General features: G+C 37.7%; 1 protein-coding gene and 1 pseudogene across 4 annotated transcripts in view; one reads left to right on the top strand and one right to left on the bottom strand.

Annotated features, from left to right (window-relative positions):
- GLI3 (GLI family zinc finger 3) overlaps nucleotides 1-25,897 on the top strand; it is a 284,476-nt gene that overhangs the window by 27,345 nt on the left and 231,234 nt on the right. The window contains exon 3 of one of the 4 annotated variants that reach the window (XM_036010814.1): nucleotides 11,315-11,375. The exons of the other annotated variants lie outside the window; for them this stretch is intronic. Within the exon in view, the coding sequence (XP_035866707.1) occupies nucleotides 11,315-11,375 (61 nt within the window). The remainder of the gene's footprint in view (nucleotides 1-11,314; nucleotides 11,376-25,897) is intronic. 4 annotated transcript variants of the gene reach the window in all.
- LOC118497135 lies at nucleotides 7,853-9,049 on the bottom strand (annotated as a pseudogene).

Here is a 25,897-nt window from a genome sequence, read left to right as displayed (position 1 = left end):
AGTGCCTAACATTAGGGCAATTAGCTCATAATCCACAAAATTACAAAAATTAATGATATGGAATTGTATTTGTCTTCTGGATATGTATCTATTTTTAAGTTTATTGGAACCATGTCTGCATTGTATAAGCAACCTTTCCTTTTGAGTATAATGCAAAGGAATAGAATCCTCTATATAAACTGGGTTAAGTACTTTAGAATTCTACATAGAAATTGGGACAATATTCAGCAGTGAGGAAATTTACATTGTTTCCAAAGCAGTTTAATCATATACAGGTAATTATGTATTAGGTAGTCATTAAATATATTTTAAATATTGTATTACCTTGGAAATTTAGGGTTTTAAAAATCCTGAATTATTTTGCAGCAGGACAATTTCTATTTAAATTATCTTTTAAAATTCTACATTATTTAAAAATTATATTTAAAAATCCTATAATTATTTTTATGGAACTATTTAACATTTTCCCTTTGTCATTCAAAAATAAAAGCAGTTGTATTCTATAACAAGAGGTGACAAATCTTACAACTAGAGAAGATGCACCTTGGAAGGAAATAATAAAAAGCAAGAGAAAGCAAGATGTCTCTTTTTGGAAGTCCTCTTGAACTGTAGGGGTTGATAGCAAAAGCATTGGAAAAAACAATCTGTTTTGGAAGTCACTGTAGCCCAAGAAAGAAAAGTTGAACAGGGAGTGGAGAATGTAAATTATTATTAAAGTTACTTTGCTGTTGGTTGTCAAAGACTATTGCTTCATGCTTGCTTATAGCTAATTCCTTTAAGAAAAAACATCATTTTGAGAACTGTCCTCTGAATAGGACTGATAAATGTGTTTGTAGTTTTCAGTGAGCATCTAAAGGGATGAGATCATGCAAATGAATGTTTGCAAGAAGATGGTGAGGCAGTTAACAATATTCAGCTTTAATGGAAGTCAAAAACTCCCCTTTGACAGAATATTTTTGTTTTATTGTCAGTGATAAAAAAATAATTCCAGACTTTTGCCTATAACTACATGAGAACTTCCAGAAAGAGTACAACAATGTCATGGTTAAAATAATGGAACTTTTAGAAAAGAAAACGTTTTATAATATTTTATTGAAGATTTCTTCCAAGCATTTAAAAACTAATACACGGTGACCCATTTCACATTAAGTTAAAGTCAAATCTTTCTTTAAAAAAAAATGTCTTGGCTTATTTTCAAACGCTGCAAGTTTCAGAGCAGTAGAAAAGCTCCTCTCCTATAAATGTTGACAGCAGTTCCGGTGGAGGCTAACAGTGTTTTATAAATAGAGTTTACTTAGCAGAAACCATATGTATGCCTAGTGAAATAACCTCGCATTTATTTATGTTTTGATTTATAGGAAACATGTGCCCCTTGACAAAGCCTTGGGCTCTTTTCCACAACTAAAGGAATTATACTTGAAAAAAAATAGCTACCATCTTAATGGGAAACTTTTTCACATAAATTCAAAGTACTTTCTTTGATCAGTTTCACACAAATTGAGAATATTTTCATCCATGAGTTTGACCCCCAAAACTGAGTGAATTGAAAAAAAGTGATGCTTATAAATATATTCTCTAAACATATAGCACATACATTGGTTGAAAATTGAGGAATTCGAGGATTAAAAAGGCTGGGTACTGTGAAAGAAGCACTGTGCATTTTTGCAGCAGGACAGTTTCTGTTGTAGCTCCTTGTTGCTTGTGCCTGGTGTTGGTGTGGCACAAGGTAGTACTTACTCCTTTTTTATTTTTACTTTTTTTATATTGAAGAGGGGAAACATGGCCTATATGTACCTATTGCTGAACTTTTCATTTGGCTGTCTGAAAAGTATCTTCATCTTTATTCTCTTTACTACAACAACAGATGATAAGGAAAGGGAGATAAGAAGGGTGCTTGCAAATCTCTCTTTCTTCTTTGTATTTTGGAAGGAAAATTTGGTTAAAATGACTGCTTTTTGTTTATTACTCTTTCAAAAAGTTTAAGGTTGAGAGTAAGTTGTTGAAAAGAAAAATCCTTTCTTACTATAAGAAAGAAGTGGTTATATTAGCTGGGACCAGGCTACAAAATATTATTTTTGCACTATTCTAGATTACAGATAAATGTCTAGATGTTATATTAATAGTTTTCACTTACTAGGGGTAAATTGGGGCAGGGAGGAAGCCAGTGTTTAAATATAGAAACTTCCTAATACATGAGAAAACTAATGATACAAGTACAAATCTTACATATATGCGCTAGTAATAATTTTGTATCTTGTTTTTTTTGTTGTTGTTGTCTATGCTATATTTTTAAAGTCAGGCTTATGGAAGTATACTTTGCTGTTTTAAGTTATTTCTATGGAATTTTAAAAATATATTTTATTGATTATGCTATTGCAGTTGTCTTGTTTTTTTTCCTCCCCTTTGTTCCTCTCCACCCTGCAGCCCGCTCCCTGCCCCCCAGCATTCTCCCACTTTAGTTCATGTCCATGGGTCATGCATATAAGTTCTTGGGCTTCTCCATTTCCCATACCATTCTTAATCTCCCCCTGTCTATTTGTACCTACCATTTATGCTTCTTATTCCATGTACCTTCCCGGCCCTCCTGTTCTTCCCTGCCCCCTCCCAACTGATAACCCTCCATGTGATTTCCATTTCTGTGATTCTGTTCCTGTTCTAGTGGTTTGCTTTGTTTTTTTGTTTTGTTTTTGTATTTTTTTTAGGTTCAGTTGCTGATAGTTGTGAATTTGTTGACATTTTACTGTTTATAGTTTTGATCATCTTTTTCTTAGATAAGTCCCTTTAACATTTCATATAATAAGGGTTTGGTGATGATGAACTCCTTTAACTTGACCTTCTCTGGGAAGCACTTTATCTGCCCTTCCATTCTAAATGATAGCTTTGCTGGATAGAGTAATCTTGGATGTAGGTCTTTGCCTTTCATGACCTCAAATACTTCTTTCCAGCCCCTTCTTGCCTGCAAAGTTTCTTTTGAGAAATCAGCTGATAGTCTTATGGGAACTCCTTTGTAGGTAACTCTCTCCTATTTTCTTGATGCTTTTAAGATTATCTCCTTACATTTAATCTTGGGTACTGTAATTATGATGTGCCTTGCTGTGTGCTTCCTTGGGTCAAACTTCTTTGGAACTCGATGACCTTTCTGGACTTCCAGGAAATCTATTTCCTTTGCCAGATTATGAAGTTCTTCATTATTACATCAAATAAGTTTTCAATTTCTTGCTCTTCCTCTTCTCCTTCTGGCACCCCTATGATTCCGATGTTGGAATGTTTAAAGTTGTCCCAGAGGTTCCTAAGCCTCTCCTCATATTTTTGAATTCTTGTTTCTTCAGTCTGTTCTGGCTGAATATTTATTTCTTCCTTCTGGTCCAGACTGTTGATTTGAGTCCCAGTTTCCTTCTTGTCACTGTTGGTTCCCTATATGTTTTCCTTTATTTCACTTTGCGTAGTCTTCACTTTTTCCTCTGTTTTGAGGCCATAGTCAAAACATTTCTTTGAGCATCCCGATTACCAGTGGAGATATTATTTATTTATTTTTAGAGAGTGGGGAAATGAGGGAGAAAGAGAGGGAGAGAAACATCAATGTGTGGTTGCCTCTCATGTACCCCATACTAGGGACCTGGCCCACACCTAGGCATGTGCTCTGACTGGGAATTGAACCAGCAACCCTTTGGCTCTCAGGCTGGTGCTTAATCCACTGAGCCACACCAGCCAGTACCTGATTACCAGTGTTTCGAACTCTGCATCCGCTAGGTTTGCTATCTCTTCTTCATCTCTTAGTTTTAATTTTTGGAGCTTTGATCTGTTTTTTCATTTGGGCCACATTTTTTTTGTCTCGGCTTGCCTGTTATCCAGTAAGGGGTGGAGCCTTAGGTATCGCCAGGGTAAGGCAACCCATGTTGTTGCTTTGTGATGGCTGTATGTTGGGGAGTGGTCTGAGAGAGAACAATGCCACTGTCTCGGTTCTCGGCCATCTTTCTGTCAGTTCCCCTTTTACTCACAAGCAAATTGGGCCCTTCTGGTGCTGATTCCCAGGAGGGTAGGTTTGTGTACATTCTAGGACTCTGTGGGTCTCTCCAAGGAACTCTGCTGGGAGGCTGGGAGCTTCTCCCACCGCAACCCCCACAGGTTTTTCCAGTCAGATGTTTTGAAGATGCTTTGAGGCTTTATTTCCCTGTGCTGGAGTCTTGGGGTGCACAGTCTGTCTCGCTCCCCAGTTGTTCCTCCCCATTTATCTGTATGCAAATATGGGTCTGCCCAGTCTGCCAGCCGTCACCTTGTCTGCCCTGGTTTTCTAGCCACCACCTTGTAGTGAGTCCTCTGCCCCACCTGCCCATCTCCATCCCTCCTACAGGTCTGGATGAATGTTTCTTCTTTAATTCATTGGTTGTCGAACTTCATTACAGTCCAGTTTTCTGGGAGTTCTGGTTATTTTTGTTTTTAAATTTGTTTTTGTCATTGTTTTGGTTTTTCAAGGAGTCACAGTGTATCTACGTATGCCTCCGTCTTGGCTGGAAGTCTCTATGTGTGCCTTGTTTTAATATTTGGGGGGTAGTATTTTTCATTTTTAAATGCAAGTAACAAATATGTACTTTTAAAAAGTTAAATTTTTATAGACAGTTTTTCTCATGAAGGCGATATTTACAAGTTTTAGGACAGCCTAGCTCCTGCCTCTGTGAAGTCAAGAATAAGTACCATTTAAAAAAATTATTTTTCAGTTACAGTTGATGTTCAATATTATATTAGTTTCAGATTTATATCACAATAGTTAAACATTTATATAACTTACCAAGTGATCCCCTCGATACGTCTAGTACTAACCTGGCATTATACATTATTATTATTATAGTGTTGTTGACTATTCTCCAGCTGTATTTTATACATGGAGAATAGTTACTGCTGATTTGTACTTCCTAATTCTCTCACCTTTTTTCACCCAACCTACCCTCCCAATTCCCCTTCCCATCTGGAAAAATTATTGGTTCAGGAACAAGTACTAATAACCACGGTAGCAGCTACCTCAAGCCCAACATGGCAGCTAGGAGGAATGAACCATTTTATGCATTAGGGGGTTTATTTAGCAATCCAGGAACCCTTGAGGTTGGAGGATGGGTTTAGAATATGGGCCAACCCCTAGAAATTATTTTATGCAGTACTTTATAAGCATGTGCCTATTCCCTCATTGTTCAGGTTCTTTTTCTTTTTTAAATTTCTTCCTTGTACTTTTCTTTCTTTAAAGTTGATTTTAGAGGGAGAGGGGAAGAGAGAGAGAGGGAGAGAAAGAAATACCAATTTGTTGTTTGATTTATGTATGCACTCATTGGTTGCTTCTTGTATGGGCCCTGAGTGGGGATGAAACCCACAATCTGGGCATATTGGGACTATACTAACTAACTGAACCTCCAGGCAAGGACTGTTCGGGTTCTTAGAGATTCATGCTTTAGTATTTACCAGAGGTACTGGTCTTCATATAGGTTTTGGGGCTCTAACTTTCTTCAAGAAATTATTGATTGAATGATTAGAATTACTCTTTGAAGGAATGATTATTCATGTGAGGAGGGATCATGAAACTGAATCTTTCTCATTTAAAATGTGATGTGGTAACCACAGATGTGACCCAGCTTACTTTATAGAGGCTGCACAGTAAGGATTCCAAATACTCCACTTGCATATCATTTACATTGATATAAAGAGTTCTTCCCCTCAAAAACTCAGTTCCTGGGAGGTTCACTTCAAGTTCCCCATGAATTCTGAAGAACGTAAAATGACAGGATAGATGTTAGGTAAATAAGAGGAGACTGAAAGATTGAGTTAATATAATCTTCGTTTAGAAAGGGAAGTCCACAATTCTTCTTAAAGTAATCTGTATAAATCATATGTACACATCTATCTTGGGTTAAAGGCCACTGAAGATTTTGTTTAAGCCAAAACGTGGTGTTACATTGTAAAGTCAAAAGCATCCCAGATATTTTGAAGGGCATTCAGGTGCAAACGCAGGAAGACTTTGTGCCTAATTTTGATTGACTTGCTAATAATTATAGGTAGTTGCCACAAAAGCAATAGATCCATTGAAATCTGAGATGTATGTGTCCTTGATTTAGACCTGGTGTAGTCCATTACTGACCTGACTTCCTGTTCTTATCTTGTAGGAGTACGTGGGCATAGTCTGTAATTGGGTTTGCTAAGGCCATTTTTACATTTGTGTGACTAATTCTTCTTCCCAGACCATGACCCTCTTTTAAATTAAACATGCTCATAGAATGCTCCTCATAGTTTTCTGTTTGGCATCTGGTTTGATGCAGTTATATTTCACCACAGCTTCACTGAGAGCTTTTGCAAATTTCTTTGATGCTAATTTAGTTGCTTTAAACTCCTTGGAGTGGAAAAAAGAAACAAAACCAAGATTACAATAAACTTTGATTACCAGGCTCCTAAACGCTGAACCTCTCAAGTAACCCACATTTGTCACTATTTTTTGAGAATGTAATTCATAGGTGGAAGCTGGGGAGCATTATTATTGTTGCTGTTCAGATACAAAGGGAAGGTGCAGAGCCAGGGTCCAGAAGACCCTTATGGACTTGGAAAATGCTGCATTTCCTAGGATACCTTGAAAAACTGTATGTTCTAAGGAAGATGAGGCAGTTTATTATACATAAATTTAAAAAAATGCATTTTAGAAAGCATTTCAGTGAAATTGGAACCTAAAAGAATACAAGGAATGAAGCTCATCTCTAACTCAACAGCTAGGCAGCCTGCTCTCCATAGCTCGAGACCTTAGAACTACCTATACTATCTCAGCTTTATTCTCTCTTAAGCTTTTATTTTGTTTGTTTATTTTTAAGGGAATACATGCTTATTGGGAAACTCAGAAATGCATAAAGAAAAACATGAACATGTCCTAGAATCTCACTGCCCAGAGATAACCTTTGTTAACATTTTGGTATATTTTCAGGTTTTTTTGCCTTTCTTCATTTTCTTGCTTTTTTCCTTCCTTCTTTCCTTCCTTCCTCCCTCTTCTTCCTTCCCTCTTCCCCTCCCTCCCTCCCTCCCTCCCTTCCTTCCTTTTTTCCTTCCTTCCTTCCATGTTAATTATATTTCGAGAGCGAGATAGACAGGCAGGACAACTAAATGCAATGTGGCATCCTGGATGGGATTTACCTTTTACCACTTGATGTAGAATCCACTTGATTTCTTTTTTGCTCCCCTATCTAGCACTGCATTGTTCAATGCAGTAGCCATTGGCAACGTGTGCCTGTTAGAACCCTTGAAATGTAGCCAGGCCAACTTCAGACATACCTCCAGGGCTGTGACAGTGGCAGGACAGAGAGTGTGGGGCACACAACATTCACTCTACAAGGTGTGTGGCTCTTCAGCTGCCATCTTTGGTGAACAGGGACCCCAGCTGGCACCTGCCTCAGCCATCATCAGCTGTTGCTTCTCAGTCAAGCTCTTTGCAGCGGCTAGAAGTCTCCTCTCTTTTCATTTTTATGGCATGTAGTACAAGTTCAGGTGACCATATGCTGGGGCATTTTCCATGTCAGGTACTACTCTTCTCCAATTTAACTTTAATGGTGATGTAATCTCTTCAGCCAATCCTCTGTCATTGGACATTTACATTTTCCCTCCCAAATTGTAAATAAGGATGTGTTGAATATCAAAAAAAAAAAAAAACCCAAACAAAACTAATTTGTGTCTTGAAGTTATCTTATCAAATTAGGTCTAACAATGTAGCAACTTATATATCCATCAAATGTTTATGAGTGCTTATTTTCAGAGACACTTGTCAACATTAGTGTGAAATATTTTAAAGAAAGTATGATAGGTGAAAAGTTCACCTTGTTTTTAAAAATTTTAATTGAAACATAATACACAGATAGAAGTGTACTTGGCATATGTAATCAGCTTGATACATTTTCCTAAAGTGAGCTCAACATGTGAACCAGCTATCAAGAAGGAAGCACTACTAGTCCCTCTCATGAGAGGTGAAGGCCCTCTTATGTTAGTCCTCCTCTTAGAAGGGCTTGCTCTGTTTATTCTACTACTAATGGGCATTTGGGTGGTTTCTAGTATTTGGCTGTTGGGAACATTGGCTCTTAGGTACCTGTCTTTTGGGGGACCTGTGTAGACATTTCTTTGGGTACATACCAAAGAGTAAAATGACTGCATCATAGTGAATGCATATACTTAGCTTTAGTTGATACCTCCTAAGAGTTTTCTCAGGTGGTTGTAGAGAATTGCTCCTCATTCTTGCCCAAACTAGGTCTTTTCTGTATTTTTTTATTTTAGCCCTTCTGTTGGCTGTGTAATGGTATTTAATTCTGGTTTTAATTTTTCCCTGATGACTGAGTGAGTAAAGCATCTTTTTAGATTTCTTTTTATTTGGACATACTTCTTTGTGAGGTGTCTGTTGAGGTCTTTATTTTTTTATTTATTTTTTGTTTTTAATGACTGAACCAAAGAAGATCTAAAATCGCAACTTCTGAAAGAACCATATGTTTTTGCTGGTCTTATAACTCTTTTTGAATTCAAATCTGGCCTACCTTTGGGCCTTGAGTTTCAGAGAAGGATCTCTGAAGGCATCCTTCTTGATGACAGTTTTGTACAAGGGAATATCCGCAGAATAACTTTTTGGCATGAGGTCGTGGTACTTACAAACTTGCGCAAAAGAGTTGATCTTTGACCTTTTGGCGATTTTCTTCTTGCAGAGATAGATTCAATTCCAGCCAGTAGATCATGGCTTTAGGGGCAGTCTGAGGTGCTGCCATTTCAGTGTTCTTCACAATGACTGCTTTGTGACTGGTCAGGACCAGCACCACCTTCCAAGGATCCCTATACTTGCCCATTTTAACAGCAGCCATTCCAGCCTACAGCAGAAAAGAACTGCACTTCCTCTAACATTTCACTCCAGGGAGAAAGTGAACTTTGAAGTCTTCTTTTAAAAATTTGTACTTGTTTGGGGATAAATGATTGTATTTTAGTTTTTTTTTTATCACTGATTTGAAATGATAATGTGATATTATGATTTATAAGAAATATATATTTGGTCATTCGGATGACCAAAATATGTTTCTTATATATATTTGGTCTTCCTTTGTAGTTTCTGACTGACAGCTCCCAGAGTCCTTGGAATTTCCTATGTGTTGAGTTACAAAGGTCTTTTGTTATGTTAATAAGGTGACTTTTGGAAGGCACCTAAGGATGGGACTTAGCTACCAATGGGGCTGACCATTTAATGACAGGGTTGGAACTTTCAGTCTTAACCACAGACCTAGGGGGAGGAGGCTGAAGATGGGGGCCGATGGGTGGGATGGGGTGGTGTGTGGCTAGAGATTGAATCAATCCCCAGTTGCCAATGATTTAATCATCATACCTCTGCATTGAAGCCTCCTTAAAATCCAAAAGGATATGGTTCAGAGAGCTTCCTGGTTGGTAAACACATGGAGGTGTGGTGAGAGTGACTACCTGGAGAGGGCAAGGAAGCTCTGCATCCTTTGCCCATATCTTATCCCATGCATCTCTTCCATCTGACTGTTCCTCATTTACAGTAAGTAAAATGTTTCTCTGAGTTCTGTGAACCACTCTAGCAAATTAATTGATCCAGAGGATGGGATTTGGGGAACCTCTAGTATAGGTAAAAACCTGGACTTGCCATTTGGTATCTGAATCTTTAACCTGTGGAACCTGATCCTATCTCTAGGTAGATAGTGTCAGAAATAAGTTAAATTCTCATACAGCCTGCTAACTTACGGAGAATTATTTGTTTTGTGTGTGGGATCCTCATCCCCTCCCCCACACATCAGAGCGCCTAAAAAAAATACGTATATCTGACTCTCCCCTGCCTTAATATATTTTCTAGCTTGTTTTTCTTAACTGTTTTATCCTATTGACCTGTCCGTTCTTTAGCTAGCACCATCTTCTCTCAGATGTTTTAACATAAACATGTTATCTGACGGTGTACATTATTATTTATTATTTTCTTTTTAAATGCTTCTTGGCTCTTTTTCAGTTTCTGTCTTTTAGGTGAACTTTAGAAACATCTTTCTGGAATTCTGTTGTTTATGACTTCATGCATATGTAATAAAAGTATGAAAATGTGGGTGGATGCAATCAGTTTCAGAGTAGTGGTTACCTCTGGTGGGAGAGTAAAGAAGGAATAAGATAGAAGAGGGTTCAAAAGTACCTGTATCATCTTTAAAGAGAAACATGGCAAAGTTTAATGTGTTCAATCTGGGTGGTGGGTATCTTAATGTCACTTAATGTTATTCTCTGAAATATGTCATGATTAAAAGATGCCCCTTTGAATTTTGTTTGAAATTATGTTCAGCTAGCTTATCCAGGCTGTATTGTAATTATATTGGCTGTAAAAAACAGACTCAATTGTTTTCTGCCGCATTCTCACAAGGTTACTCTCTTCCCAGACATTCATCAAAGCATACACAAATGCACACTCACTTCGGTGTCCTGCATTCATCTTCAGAAGTGTTTTTTTTCCCCACTTTAAATCTGTCAGTTATAAGAAAATGTGTAGGCAATAACAGTTGGAAAAACCTAACAGGTGTTTGCTTACTCTTACCTTTTATACTTTAACATGTTCTGGAAGCAATTTAGTTTTTCTTTTGTCTCTTCTGTCTTGAATTGAAAGTTTCAGGTACATTGATAAGTACTTGGGTTAATGTAAATACCACTTGTATTTTCTCAGGAAAATTAATGTGCTCTGGTTTCTCTGCATCAGGCTGCATTTTTACCAGGCTGCAATTTTATCAAGTTTCCCCTGCCTTCCCAGTGATTCATAGTGATTTTTTTCTACTGCAATAATCAAAATTCAGGGGTCAGGAATTAGGAGTTGTTTCAGGTTCTTTGTTATTTGTTTATTGTTGTTGTTATTGGGAGACCACTGATGGCAGCAGAAATGGTCAAAGGAATATTGGCACTCTTGTTTTTGATCTCAAGTTACCTTAACCTTGGGGGAACCTTGGTTGACTAATGACTTGGGAGTATTGAATTTTAGTTGATTCTCTGGACTTGGCCAAATAAAAGAGAGATGTCTGAGAAGGATACGGTCTTGGTTCTGTGTGTGACATGTTGCTGTACTGCATGTGTGTAAAGCAGAACTCATAAAGAGAAAAGAATCAAAGATACCTTTAAGAACCTCTAATAGAATATATATCCCTTTGAAGATAGGAAGTGTTGCTACCAAAGGTATAATTCCATTAGTTTTTTAAGCTTCAACTTCACACACTTAAAATCATGCCCACAACCTGCTGCCTAAAGCTTTTGGAAATAATTGAGAGATATTTGTTTGTTTTCCAAATTTTAGATCATGCAGCATTTTGCTGGCCTTTTGTCTGGGGAGATACACATTCACCGAGGCAATGCCAGTAAGTACAGAAAATTTGCCAGCCCACAGAGAAATTTGAACATTCTTCTTTTCCCACAAGAGTGTCTTAGGAAAATTGTGCATACAATCGAACTTTTCATGTCTAGACCCTGCCCAGGGGATTTCTGTCTAATAAGAACCTTTTCTTTTTTTCTTAAGCATACTCAAATGGAACAAAGCTAAGGAAAATACTGTGGATAAAATGCAGGAACAATATATAAAAAACCCCAAATCATTATATTTCTCCAACTCCTTTGCATCCAAGTCCATGCCATTAGAAGTCTAAGGTTCTTTTTTACTGATGTGCTTCTCATAGTAAACAAAAACTACTGAGGCTCTGCTAAATGTCAAGCACTGCATCTGATTCTGAAGATTAATACATGTGAGGTCTGCTTTCAAGTGGCCCTGGCTGGTGTGGCTAAGTGGATTGAGCACCCACTTGGGAACCAGTTAGAGCACATGCCTGTGTTGTGGGCCAGGTTCCCAGGTTGTGGGGGGTATGCGAGAGGCAACCAATCAATGTTTCTCTCGCACATCGATATTTCTCCCTCTCTCTCTCTGTCTCCCTCCTCTCTCCTGTCTTTAAGGATAAATAAATAAAAATCTTAAAAAAAAGATTCTTACAAATGGATGAGTAACCAACCAAATTATAGTACACTTACTAGGTGCAGTATAAGTGATAACCTACAGAATATACAGGCAAGTCTCATGGAAGAGGTAACACTTGAGTTAGATCTTCTAAATGTAAGTGTTTAAGGAAGGGCCTACAGAAGTTGGGACTGGGAGCAGGATAATAAGATAAAGGAGAAAGGCATTCCAGGTAGAGGGAACAGCTTAAGCAGAACTTGGATGTAGGTACATTCTTGGTGATTTGGGGAAATGATACCAATTAATGTAGGTGGCTTATGGGATAGGCATGGGTTGGAAATAGGGAGGATTGTGATTGAAAATATAACTAGAAAGGCATATTGAGACCATGTGGTGGAGGCTTATGAATATAAAGCTAAAGAGTTAGGGCTTGGCCCTGGCCAGTATGGCTCAGTTTATTGGAGCATTGTTCCATAAACCAAAAGATCGTAGTTTGATCCCTGGTCAGGGCACATATCTAGGTTGTGGGTTCAGTCCCTGGTTGGGGTGCATGTGAGAGATGACAGATCTATGTTTCTCTCACATTGATGTTTCTCTCTCTCTCTGAAATTAAAAAAAAAAGCCCTGCCTGGTATGACTCAGTGGATTGAGTATGGCCTGCGAACCAAAGGGTCCCTGGTTTGATTCCCAGTCAGGGCACATGCCTGGGTTGTGGGCCAGGTCCCTGGTAGTGGGTGTGCGAGAGGCCACCACACATGGATGTTTCTCTCCCTCTCTTTCTCTCTTCCTTCCCCTGTCTTCAAAAATAAATAAATAAAATATTTTTTTTTAAAAAAGAGGGCTTCATCAGCAAGGTGAGTAGAAAGAGGTCAGGGACAGTATATGCTCTACTTTAAAAAATACCTTTGGCTCAGTGGGAAGGATGACTCAGAGCAGGGAGAATGGGGGCATTGAGGAGGGTAAAAGGAGACATGGAAACCCTCAGAAGTGTTGGAAGACCCATAGTACCTCATGCATTCTCAGCACTGTATGACGAACCACCTGCCTTGTGCAGCTTACAGGACCGGCTAGGCAATTTTGTGGTTCCTAGTTCTTTTCTTTTTTCTTATATTAATGATGATGGAGCGACAGCTTTCTGGATTTTGATGTAAAGATAGACACACATATGAAGCCCTGGAAATTGCTTCCTGAAAAATAGCATAAGAGGTGCAAAAGGATGAACATTAAGGTATCTTTGTTTTTCTTTGATGAAATTAGGTTCAGCGTATTTGAATTCAATAGGCATGAGTTTCTTATTAAACCAAATAGAGAGTTTCTTGTGCACAGCTTGGAAGTTTGGGAAAGGCACTTAGGAGCTAAAGAAAGAACTGTTTTTGTTGAGAGGTTCTCCCAACCTTTGCCTTTCAATCCTTCACTGTTACCATGGCCCAGAATTCATGTTGGGTCTTAACAGAGAAATGCATCGTGCTTATTCTGAGATTGTCATTCTGTTCATCACAAATCACAGCCTGCCAGAATTGAATGGGGTCATTTGTGCTAAAAATCCATATTATAAATAAGGAAACTGAGGCTCAGAGATGGGGTTTTTCTAGTCCCATAACTAGAACCCAAAGGAGGACTGTCCCAGGCTCCTGTTTCCCTGCTTCTGGGCCTCCTTACACTCGGAGTAGACAGGAACAAGTGGGGCAATGAAAGGGGTGGTTTTACATTTTTATGTCTTTTTAAAAAGTATTTATATAATCTTTATTCATTTTTGTGTCTTGAACCAATGATCAAGCATTGGAAGCTATGTGAGAAATGATCATTTCTGTTGGGTAAAGTTGAATTGCCAACCATTATGAAGTTCCCTATATACATGTATTTATATAAATACTTGAGTATGTGTTTTTCTGTTTTTGTGTCTGCACATAGCATACATTTGTTCCTTTCTAAAATCTGTGTTCTTTTGGCTATTGGATGGAAAACTTAAATATATGATTCCATCTCAACACAACAAACTGAAAAAGGACTACTTTGACATACAAGTGAGACTATCTGGAAACACTATATAAGGGACTAAAAACACTCAGTATAGGATAGTCATAATATGTCATATTGCTGGTGGCCAAGCTTTGCCAGAATGAGGAACTTCCCCTGTCAGATATCCATGCCAATAACAGTCTCTACCTCATTGATTGATTCTATCAACTGTCTAGTAAGTTTTGGACACCTATTATTTCATTAATATTAGTTAATTCTGAAATGATTGTTGTTGTTACCTTTCAAATCCTAGACTGTGTAGACCAGGGAGTCCTTCTATCTTCCTAGGAATTGGTTCATGCACTCATGCATTTGAGTCTCTTCTTGTGTCTTCATCTGGAACTAATCCAGGTATAAATGATGTTTTTTTTTTCCCCAAAAAGTCCCAAATGAATGAGAGTCTGCTATCTCAATATTTGCCCACAGTGTCCAAGAAGTCATGAGGAAGCCAGAACAAGACTAAAGACCTGAACTTGTTCTCACAACCATAATGGCCTGACCAGCTGGTTCAGTAGGAGATGCATTCGTTCAGTCACAAAAAAATTGTTCTTGCTATCTTTATTTTAAACTTATGGAATTCACCAGTCTGTCAGCATCACTTTTTATGTACACCACACCTCCTTAATGGAGAAAAATTATTTTAAAAAACAAATCCAACTAATAATTTTTAATTGACTAGCAGTTTTCAGAAACCAATGTTGCAGGTGCAAAGGTAGGGTTAGTGAAGCGCTGACTTAAAATCTTTTGTGAACAAAGCTTCTTGGGACATAGCTGATTTTGAGTTAGAGGGAGTTTTCCAATCTATTTTATTCAGCTCTTGTGGTAAGATGTGGCCCTTCTAAGAAGGCAGGCAGATACTGAAATGATAGCCCATCAGCTGTACATATCAGGGCCTTGCTGTAAGGGGGCATTACACAGATGGTGCTTAGGCTGTGACCACTTGTGGTAATCTGCCTCTCTGACTGGGAAAGGCCTTGATGCCTCTAGAAGCTTCTTTCACATGCCCTTTCACCCTTCCTCAGGTAAGTAAGGAGTCATTGCCCCATCAAGAGGAGATGGCGTACAAACATAGCACTTAATGTGTGAAAATGGATTATTGGAGAGCAACTTCTAAAGAGTATGGCTGCATGTCTTAGATTCATTATCACTGTGTTATCAGCATTAAAAAACCATGTGTTAGTCCTTCTCCTCCTTCCCCTTGTCCTTCCTTCTCTTTTTGTTTTTGCCAGAGGAATATGTTTTTAGTGGTTAAGAGCACTAATATACAGATACCTACCACCCCCTATCTCTCACAAGGTGGAGGAATCTTTATAGACAGAAACAACACCTCCTAGAAGTGGGAAGTCTTATAGATTTTGAAGTCCCTCCCTTTTGTAATATACAGATGTTTCGGTGAGAGTCCTGAATAAGTACTGCCACAGCCACTGCTAAGAATGAAAGGAACTCTTTGCCAGGTCACCCATTCCCTCCCCATAATTTCAACGCTCTCTACCCCCTCCCCAAGCCCATTGCCTTCAGAAGCACTTTAAATCATGGATGTAGGAAAGGTGGTTGATTATCTGGCCTTCTGGATCCATACAAGGTAGAGCTAATTTTTCCCACATATTTGCAAATATTTGAAGAATAAGGCCCCAAGACCCCCTCCCTCCCTCCCTCCCTTCCTTCCTTCCTTTTAGTTTGTTTCTCACCTGGGGTGTCTTAGAGCGTTCACTGTCCATCCACCTGGGCCTAGACATGCATCATTGTGAAAATACATAGTACAGTAGAGCGGTGCTGTTCTTGTTACTTACTGCATGAGATTAAAGTAGGATTTGGGCAGCCGGAAATCTCAGCTGGCCCACTCTTCATGAGGCAAAACTGCATGCCTAGGTATTTCTTCACATCTACTGCTAAGTCATATTTCTGCCACTCAGTCCTGAAAATGACTTGAATATTACTTGGCCTAAGTTACAGGCCTTATTACATTTCTTTATATCAGTTTGTCATCACAGTGCTCACCATATTGTTGAGATACAGGGTCAAGTAAAAGAAGGCACATACACACAATCTTTTATTTACCTTTATTCTGTTTTTTAGTAACAGCCATCACATAGAAAAACTCATGTGAAATTGTGACTATAGAAACAAAACTGACTGAGACAGGAGGAGAAGCACAGTGGTCCTCACCCACCTGGCTGGCCTATGATCTGTTTGATGAGACAGTGGACTTGAAGGGAGGGGAACAGTAGTTGCCTACCCATACTCTGCCCATGTGTACTAAGGAAAATCATAATTCCAATGTGGTTTCTGTAAGTTTATTAGAATTAGATATCTTGCTTCTTGCTTATTTGCTTTGCATACTATATTAACAGTGGAAAATTCTCATCTGCTCCAAAACAGCCTAGTTGCCTGAAAATAATTTTCAGAAATTTTAGAAATGTTAGTAACAGCTTTTTGGTGAATAGTGAAAACCGCATCTAACATTTGGATCAAGTTGTACATTTTCTTTTTTTAAAAAAAATCCTCACCCAAGTATATGTGTATTGATTTTAGAGAGAAGAGAAGAAGGGTGGGGGTGGGGAGAGAGAGAGAAAGAAACATTGATGTGAGAGAGAAACATCAACTGTTTGCCTCCTGTATGCACCCAGACAGGGGATCAAACCTGCAATGTAAGTGTGTGCCCTGACTGGAGATCAAATCCACAACCTTTATTTTGGTGCATAGGATGGCGCTTCAGCCAAGTCCCTCAGCCGGGGCCAAGTTGTACATTTTCAAAGGACTGCTGCCTTTTTGCATGCCTCACTGGCTGTTTTCTCACTCTGTTCCTTGTATTTGCAGTGCATTATTTTGTTTTTGGTTATTGACCAACTGCTTTATAGATTCCATCTATAGTGAATTTAGGGGAGAAAAATGCTTTGTCATTCTAGTTGGCAATGAGAGTGTCCATTCTTCTTAGTTAAACGACAAAAACAACAACAAAATCTTTGTGAAAGAAGTTTGAGAATTTTAAGCTATACATTTTGATACCATTGTATTTCATTTGATTCTGAACTGTCACAGTCTAAGGTTTACTATGCTGAAGAATTAATCTGCATATGTATGTCTCTGTGTGTGCTGTGTCTTAAGGGGGCTCAAAGTTAGGCTTTGAGGGATGTACTGATTTTTAAAGAGGGAAGTTCTAGAGTCTTGATATTGTTAAAGATACCACAGCCATTTGCCTAGAAGGCCATGTCTCCAAGTTTTGCCAAACCACTCTGAGATCAGGTAGAGGATCTTTGGAGAACAAACAAAAACTTGTCTTGGCCTGTGAGTCAGTAATGCAGCCCTCCCATATCCCCAAGTTAGCAACCCCAGGATTGGCTTCACAACTGATGTCTCAGGGCAACTCCTCAGACAGGTAATGGAATTGGCAGAAATCTCAAACCAGTGGGCTTGGTCCTGACCTGTGCATGTGTGCCTGCTTTCAGTGGTCCTGTCTTAGCTCCCTGCTGTCTGCTGAGCCTCCCTTGTTCCCTGCCCTCACCTTGCATTCCCTGACACATTTTTCTTTATTTTTTCAAAGAACTAGTCATTCTATGAAGTTATTTTCCTTTATGTTTGTATGTTTACTTTCTGTCTCTTCACCAGGGTTTAAGAATTAAGAGCTTCTCTGGCCTTCTTCACCCTGTACCTCTGCTTGGAACAGAGGCCAGCACAGTATGGGACTCAATAAGTACATATAGAATGAATGATTAGGTCTGAAAATGACCTTAAGCTACTCCTGGAGAGATTTAGGAGCATTTTCACTCTATTAGAGGATAGAGTTCTACAGATTATCTTCAGTTTGTGGTGGGTTCTATTTAATTTATGGAGTAGATGTTTGCGCCATATATTTTGGAAGCTTCCCTATAGTTACTGAAGTTACTCTACTGTGCTCTACCTATAGTCTGTCATTACCATCTTTGACTGGTTTCCTTAGAAATGTCACTGTAGGCTTCATGACGGTCATGGGGAGCCAAGAGCATTATGTAAGTGCAGAGTGAATCTTCAGGAGTCCTCACAGTATTGTAACATTTGGTCAGACAATTGTTTTAGTCCAGAATGTGAGGCAGAATAAGTATTTTGGAGGCAGGGGATGGGAAACTTTAGCTATATCTGTTTTATTTGCTTAAAACTATCTGAAGCAAATATGAAAACATGTTAACATTGCTTAAATCTCGGTTGCATGTAACACTGATAACTATCATATCATATTTATTACTTTTCTGTACATTTGGCATATTTCATAATGAGAAATTTTAAGAAAGAAACAAAAATAAGATGGGAAGTTGCATGTGCTAACTACCTATTTAGTTTTGCCCTAGGAATCTGAGGAAACCACACAGGTAATAAATTATTAGGAAACCACCTAGTAATAATTAATAATAAATAAATGTTTAAAAATAAATTAAAAGGGATGTGCATGTCTAGCCATCCAAACACATTATCTGCTTTCAGAAACCTGGTCTTTGGTGGAACAGGGCCCAGAGGAATTTCATTCTATGTGGGGTCTCTACTTTTCACTCACCTGTTGCTACCAGTAGAATTCCTGAGTAATTGGAGTCAGGAATTTTTTTTTCTTGGAGTACTGATCAAAGGTGTTTCCATCCAAATGAGAGTAGGGTGCTGCTCATTGGGGGTTGTAGGCATGAGAAAAGGGTGAGTGGCACTGTGGATCCAGGAGATAGAAGGTTCCTCCAGGGGTTAAAACAAACAAATAAACAAAACATTTTGAATTGGCTCATTGTTTATAAGAATAGTTCCTTAATGGAAAAAAAAGGCAAGAGGTCTGTAGCATGCTCTCTGCTTTCCTGTGCTGGCTTCACTGATTCTTTGACTTATCAGGTCTTTCTCTGATCTGTGACCTTTCTTTAACTATTTCTCTAGAGTATCCATTTACTTTATTTAGAAACATAATATTTAAAAAGGCTGGAACCTAGTCAAAAAATCTTCACCTTTTTGATGTGGCTGTTTTCCCATCTTTTGAAACCTTAAACTTGCTTAGAGCCACAAAGCTGACTTGCATTCTTTGAATCAACAAGTCTTTCAGGGCCCTAGCTCTTGCTCCTCATGGGTGGTCCTCGCAGAGCTGAGGTGGGAGGGACTGGGGAGGAGAGGTCACAGCTAGAGAACACAGTGCCAGAGAATTTGGTGCTGTATGGTAGAGAAGGTACGGCAAAAGGAGTTCTCTGAAGGTGATGCTTGGATTGTGGGGGGAAAGCCTGTTGGAGGGGTGGCCCTGGAGTGGGACTAGAAGCATGGCCTGGTGTAGTTACCAGTAGAGATGGTAGGGAATAATGGAGGTGCCTTGGTGTCCTCTTGTATTTTAACACAACTTCAGAATTATTCTTGAGGCTTGCGTTTCCAGGTTAAGCATTCTGAATGTGTGATATACAATCTTTTAAAAATGTTTTCTTTTTTAAAAGTAATTTTTAAATTAGATTTTTTTTACATTTGTCATTCCCTTCTTCTCCTTACTCCTTTAAAACTTTTAATGGTAAAGAATCTAACTATAAAGTTTGAAGACCAAAAGTAAATATTAAACAATTTCATCATTTTCACACATTAGCTGTTTAAAACTTTAGCTTATTTTCTTTTGGATGTTCATCTATTTGTTCTAGGTTTTGTGGATACTTTATCTTAGAACTTAGGGGCTACCAAAGGTATACACAGAACTCTTATTAGGAAATTGCTTCTAGGAATGAGGAACTGCACTGACCAAAGGTTGTAGATGACAATGACTAATATCTTAAAGGACAGTTTAATCCCTGTATTAAAATTTCTTGGCTGGATATTCACTTCTTTTTCTTCTGGAGGAACTTTAGTGTCTTATTATTAAACTTGGCCTCTTCCAAGGAAAGCACAACATTCACAAAAGTAATAATATCTCTCCAGGTTGTGATTAGAATTACATTAAATCTATTTGTTATTTTGGGGGCTAATTAACATTTTTATAAAGTACAATTTTCCTATTGTGAAATACGGTATAGGTAGTCAGATGAGGTCTTTTTTGTGATGTCAGAAAAATTTTTACTTTCCCTGTCTTCATATGGGTTGCATATATTTCTTGCTGTGTTTATTTTTAGCATGTTTGCTTGAGTTGGGAGTGTGCCCTTTCAGTTTAATTGGGAGGCAGAGATGGAACTGAGGTGCACATGAGGACTTTGCATTCAGCTGTCCTGATTCTCATGCTGGTTCTGTCATTTGCTACCAGTGTGACTTTGCATAAGATATGTAGGATTCTAAGTATCTGCTTTCTCACCTATAAAATGAGGATAATGAGGATAATAAGGTTATCTACTTTTTAGGGTTATTGGGAAAATTAAAATGAGCTAATATTATTGCTGGTGGAAATGGGTTCCTTTCATGGAGCCATTAGATAAACATTTCTGGGGACCCAAGCACATGAGGATAGATAAGTTGTAGTGCCAAGGTTTATTGGAATAGAAATGGAAAGCTGCCCCCAGGTACCATCTCATCTCTGTCCATCCCACTGGGAAAAGTCTAGCCTTGTCTTCATCGGGCCCAGAAACAGGGCCAGTGTCCAGAAATTCTGTGCCATGTTAAAACTTGGTCCAGTTCAGTTTCCATACTTGTCTGGCTAGCTAGTCTCTCTTCCCAGGTGCACTCTGGCTGGCGCTGTGTTGCCATATTTGGGCTTCTTCTTGGAGCCCGTGCTTTCAGCCTGCACTTGGAACCCACAGCTTCTAGTGTCATGTGGCTGCTATGGAGAGGGAATGGGCAGATGAATAAATTAATGTGGTGAGCCTCTATTACTGAGAGTGAGCAAGTAAGCTGTATTAAGCTTGCATTGTATTCACAATCCTTCATAGGCTGGTGTTGGGCCCTCCCTAACCAATTCATTTCATAGATCTTTCAGGGTTCTGTGTCTCATCCATTGTGTTATTTTTCCTAGGCTAGACAGACAGACCTCTGTGGTCACCATGTTGGCCCTGAATGTCCATGCCTCAAAGTAGAAGGACCTCCTCCTACACCATCTTGGTTTCTATCGCACATGTGTCCAGCAGAGAATTTTCCCTTTATTTTTTATTCTGCTCCCACCCCTCTTAGTCTGAGCAAGTTGACTGGTTGTACCTTGGGGAGATCAGAAAGCCAGTTTCTCCTCCCTACATGGAGGAGGGAAGGGTGTTCATCCTCTTGGTGGGGCAATGCTGCAATCCCCTGGGGTTTCTGAAACTGTCAGGCTTAATCAGGCTTATTGTTAGATTCAGCTTCCTACTTGATTAAACTTCTTAGTGTCTAGTTCCTTTTGTTCCCTTCTCATTTATTACTATCTAGCTACCTACACTAACATGTTAAGGGCTTAATGCCATTTCTGGAAGTTAATACATGTTTAAAAATAATATCTGTTTTTATTAACTGATAATTTATGGTAGAGAGAAAAGCTATTGATCTCTAGATATTTATTTTCAATTTTATGACTATGTTAAATATCTTATTTGTTCTAGTAATTTTCCTGTCACATCTTGGCTTTCTAGGGTTGACTATAATACTATGTGTCAATAATATTTTCTTTTTCCTTCCAATTGCTGTATACTTGACTTGTTTTATATCACATTGAACTGCCTTTAACTTCCTGGATAATAGTGACTAGTTCTGATGATAACCATCTTGGCTGTTACTTTAATAATATCATTATTTTTATTATGCTAAGGAAATATCTTTCTAGTTTGAGTTTGGTACTTTCTAAATAAAAAATGTATGTTTATTTTTATCATATACTGTTTCAGGGTTTTTTGTTTTGTGATCTTTAATTTTTATGTCTTTTATCTATTGATGATCTCTGTTTTTATATTTTTTCTTTTAATTCAGATTATTTAAACTACCCCCCTGCCCCCTGAAAAAAAATCAGTTCACCAATTTCTCCCTCCTCCATACTCGCTGCCTCTGGCAACCACTATTCTGTTCTTTTTATTTATGACCTGGTTTATTTGTTTTTAGATTCTACCTGTAAGAGAGATCATACAGTTTTTGACCCTCTCTGAATTATTTTACTTAGTATAATGCCCTAGAAGTTCATCCATGTTATCACAAATAAGATTTCATTCTTTTTTGATGACTGAGTAATGTTCTATAGTATTCATAATACAGAAAATAATATTTTATATATCTATATACACATACATACACACCATAGTTTCATTATCCATTTACCCATAGATGAACACTTGGATTGTTACCATATCTTGGCTGTTGTAAATAATGCTTAGTGAACATGGGTGTACATATATCTCTTTGAATTAGTGTTCTCATTTTCTTTGGATAAATACCCAAAACTGGAATTGATGAATCATATGGTAGTTCTATTTTTAATTTTTTGAGGAACCTCCATACTGTTTTCCATAGTGGCTGCACCAATTTATAATCCCACAAACAGCACACAAGAATTCCCTTTTTTTACATTCTTGTTATACTTGTTATTTTTTGTCTTTTCGATAATCGCTATTCTAACCAGTGTGAGGTATTAGCTCATTGTAGGTTTGACTTGTATTTCCCTGATGGTCGAATGTCTTTTCATGTACCTGTTGGCCATCTGTATGTGCTTTTTTGAAAAATGTCTATTCAGATCCTCTGCCTTTATTTTATTTTATTTTATTTTACTTTATTATATTTTATAATTTTATTTTTTGTAATTTTATTTTATTTTATTTTAATTTCATTTCATTTCACTTCATGTCACTTTACTTGTTTTACCTGCCTTACCATTTTATTTATCTCTTTTAATTTTAATTGTTGTTCAAGTAGTTTTCTGCCTTTTACCCCCATCCCAGCCCAACCCCCCAGTCTTCCCCACCTCCCCCTCATTTCTACCTCCCCCCCTTGTTATTGTCCATGTGTCCTTGTTCCTGCAAACCCTTCCCCTTTTTTCCTGAAATTCCTTCCCCTCTCTCCTCTGGTCACTGTCAGCCTGTTCTTTATTTCAGTGTCTTTGGTTATATTTTGCTTGTTTGTTTGTTTTATTGATTAGGTTCCTGTTAAAGGTGAGATCATATGGTATTTGTATTTCACCGCCTGGCTTATTTTGTTTAGCGTAATGCTTTCCAGTTCCATCCATGTTGTGGCAAAGGGTAGGGGAGCTCCTTCTTTCTTTCTGCTGCATAGAATCCCATTGTGTAAGTGTACCAGTTTTTTGATCCACTCATTTACTGATGGCCACCTAGGTTGCTTCCAGCACTTGGCTGTTGTAAATTGTGCTGTTACGAACATTGGGGTGCATAGGTTCTTTTGGATTGATGTTTCAAGGTTCTTAGGATATAATCCCAGCAGTGGAATTGCTGGGTCAAAAGGCAGATCCATTTTTAGTTTTCCTAGAAAATCCCATACTGTTTTCCACAGTAGTTGTACCAGTCTGCAATCCCACCAACTGCACTAGGGTTCCCTTTTCTCCACAACCTCTCTAACACTTCTTGTTTGTTGCTTTGTTTATTGTGATGGCCATTCTGACCGGTGCAAAGTGGTATCTCATTGTAGTTTTAATTTGCACCTCTGCCTACATTTTAATTGGAATGTTTATTTTTTCTATTGAGTTGTATGAATTCTTTCTATATTTCAAATATTCATCCCTTCTCAGATACAGGATTTGCAAATATTTTCTCCCATTTGGTAGGTTACCTTTCATTTTGTTGGAGGTTTCATTCACTGTGCAAGTAGCTTTTTAACTTTTTAGGAGCTTGACGTATTTCACTGACTGTGTTTTACTTGTTACTTTTGCTTTTGCTGTCAAATTTAAAAATTTATTGTCAAGACCTTTGTTAAGGAGCATACCACTTATAATTTTCTTCTAGGAGTTTTGTGGTTTTCAGAAGTCTTACCTTTAAGTCTTTACTACACTTTGAGCTAATTTTTTAAAGATTTTATTTATTTATTTTTAGAGAGGGAAGGGAGGGAGAAAGAGAGAGAGAGAGAGAGAGAGAAACTTCAATGTGCGGTTGCTGGGGGCCGTGGCCTACAACCCAGGCATGTGCCCTGACTGGGAATAGAACCTGTGATACTTTGGTTTGCAGCCCGCTCTCAATCCACTGAGCTATGCCAGCCAGGGCTGAGCTAATTTTTATGTGTGGTGTAAGATAGAGGTTAAGTTTTATTGTTTTGCATGTGGCTGTCCATGCATAAATTTTCCCAACCCCAATTATTGAAGACTGTCCTTTTTCCATTGGCTACTTGACTATATATATATATATATATATATATGTGGGTTTATTTTGGGGCTTTCCATTATATTCCATTAATCCATATGTCTCTTAAATCCAATGCCATAAATTTCTAAATTACTATGGTTTTGTAATATAGTTTGAAATCAGGAAGCATGATGCTTCCAACTTTGTTCTTTTTCTCAAGATTTTATTGGCTCTTTGTTTTGTGTGTGTGTGTGTGTGTGTGTGTGTGTGTGCATTTGTGGCTCTATAAATTTTAGGGTTATTTGCTCTATGTCTGTGAATAATGTCATTGGAATTTTAGTTGGGATTACATGGAATCTGTATATTGCTTTTAGTAGTATAGACTTTTTAACAGTATTCTTCCAATCCATAGCATGGAAGATCTTTCCATTTATTTGTGTCTTACTAAGTTTCTTTTGTTAATATCTTATAGTTTTCAATATATCTCATAATAACTTTAATAATGTTTTCTGGTATACAAAACTAGTTGATTCTACAGTTATTGATGTGATTTGATATGGTAATATTTATTGTATTTAGAATCTTGGTAGTTTTTTAAAGATTTTATTTATTTTATTTTTAGAGGGAGGGGGAGGGTTGGAGAAAGACAGGGAGAGAAACATTGATCAGTTGCCTCTTGCACACACCTAACCAGGGATCTGGCCCACAACCCAGGCATGTGCCCTGTCTGGGAATCAAACCAATGACCTTTAAGTTCGCAGCCTGGATCTCTACCCACTGACAAACCAGCCATGACCACTGGTACTTTTAATTTTTAGTATTGTTTTTATCCTCAAATATTAGATTTTGGCATTCAGAGTGTGTTAGTTTTTGAAATGAATTACAACTTTTCCACAAATGTACATATAGGAAATTTTTTGTGATGTGAAATTATCTGTTCTTTGGAAGTTTCAGTGCACTCACACATAAAACTAACAGGGTCTAGGTCTGGAGCATTTATTGGAAATAATTTTGAGTGACTTTACAGGTTTTTTCTTTGTTATCAGATGTTTTATATTTTTCATCTCAGTCAATTTTGATCACATATTTAATTAAGATTTTAACATGTAATTGCATAGAATTTAGTAACCTTATTTAATAAAGAAACAAACAAATCTTCCTTATCTATGTTTAATGTTTGCCTCTTAGGTTGTGTTTATACTTTCTGTCTCTTGATCTCATGTAGATCCTTGCATATAACAACCTGTTTTGGGATGTATTTATAAATTCTAATGATCTTTAGTTTGCCAATTTATAAATTTTTTTTGCTATTACTATTATTTTTATTTGGTCTTGCTACTTTTTAGCAACTTTTAAAAATTTGGCATATGAGTCCATGTACTGTATTATATCTTATGCTACCAATTTTGTTAACTGCATGAAATGAATATTGGCAATATTATTTGCAAATATAAATTTATTTTTCAATTTTTTCCCATAGATTTGTAAGACATGAAATTGTGTATGTTCATGCACACATGTGTATCACTTTAGCATGAAGATTTATTATAAGGTATACCCCAATCTATCAAGATGTAAAATAATATGGTATTATAGCTTTGGAGAATACTTAAAGAGTAGGTTGATTTAGGCTTATTGCTTCTTATAATCTAAGAAAGGGAGTGATTCATTGTGTTGCTAGTAATTAATAGGGAGGAAGAGAGACTCCTGTTATCCCTGCTAATTTACTTTGGACTCTGAGATTTTTGCAAGAATATTCTCCCTTCCCTGTCCTCAGGTC

Source organism: Phyllostomus discolor, chromosome 10 (genome assembly GCF_004126475.2).
Source record: "Phyllostomus discolor isolate MPI-MPIP mPhyDis1 chromosome 10, mPhyDis1.pri.v3, whole genome shotgun sequence".
In the NCBI taxonomy this organism is placed as follows: domain Eukaryota; kingdom Metazoa; phylum Chordata; class Mammalia; order Chiroptera; family Phyllostomidae; genus Phyllostomus; species Phyllostomus discolor.
The sequence above is the reverse complement of the archived record's forward strand: the minus strand, read 5'-3'. Positions and strand labels throughout refer to the sequence as shown.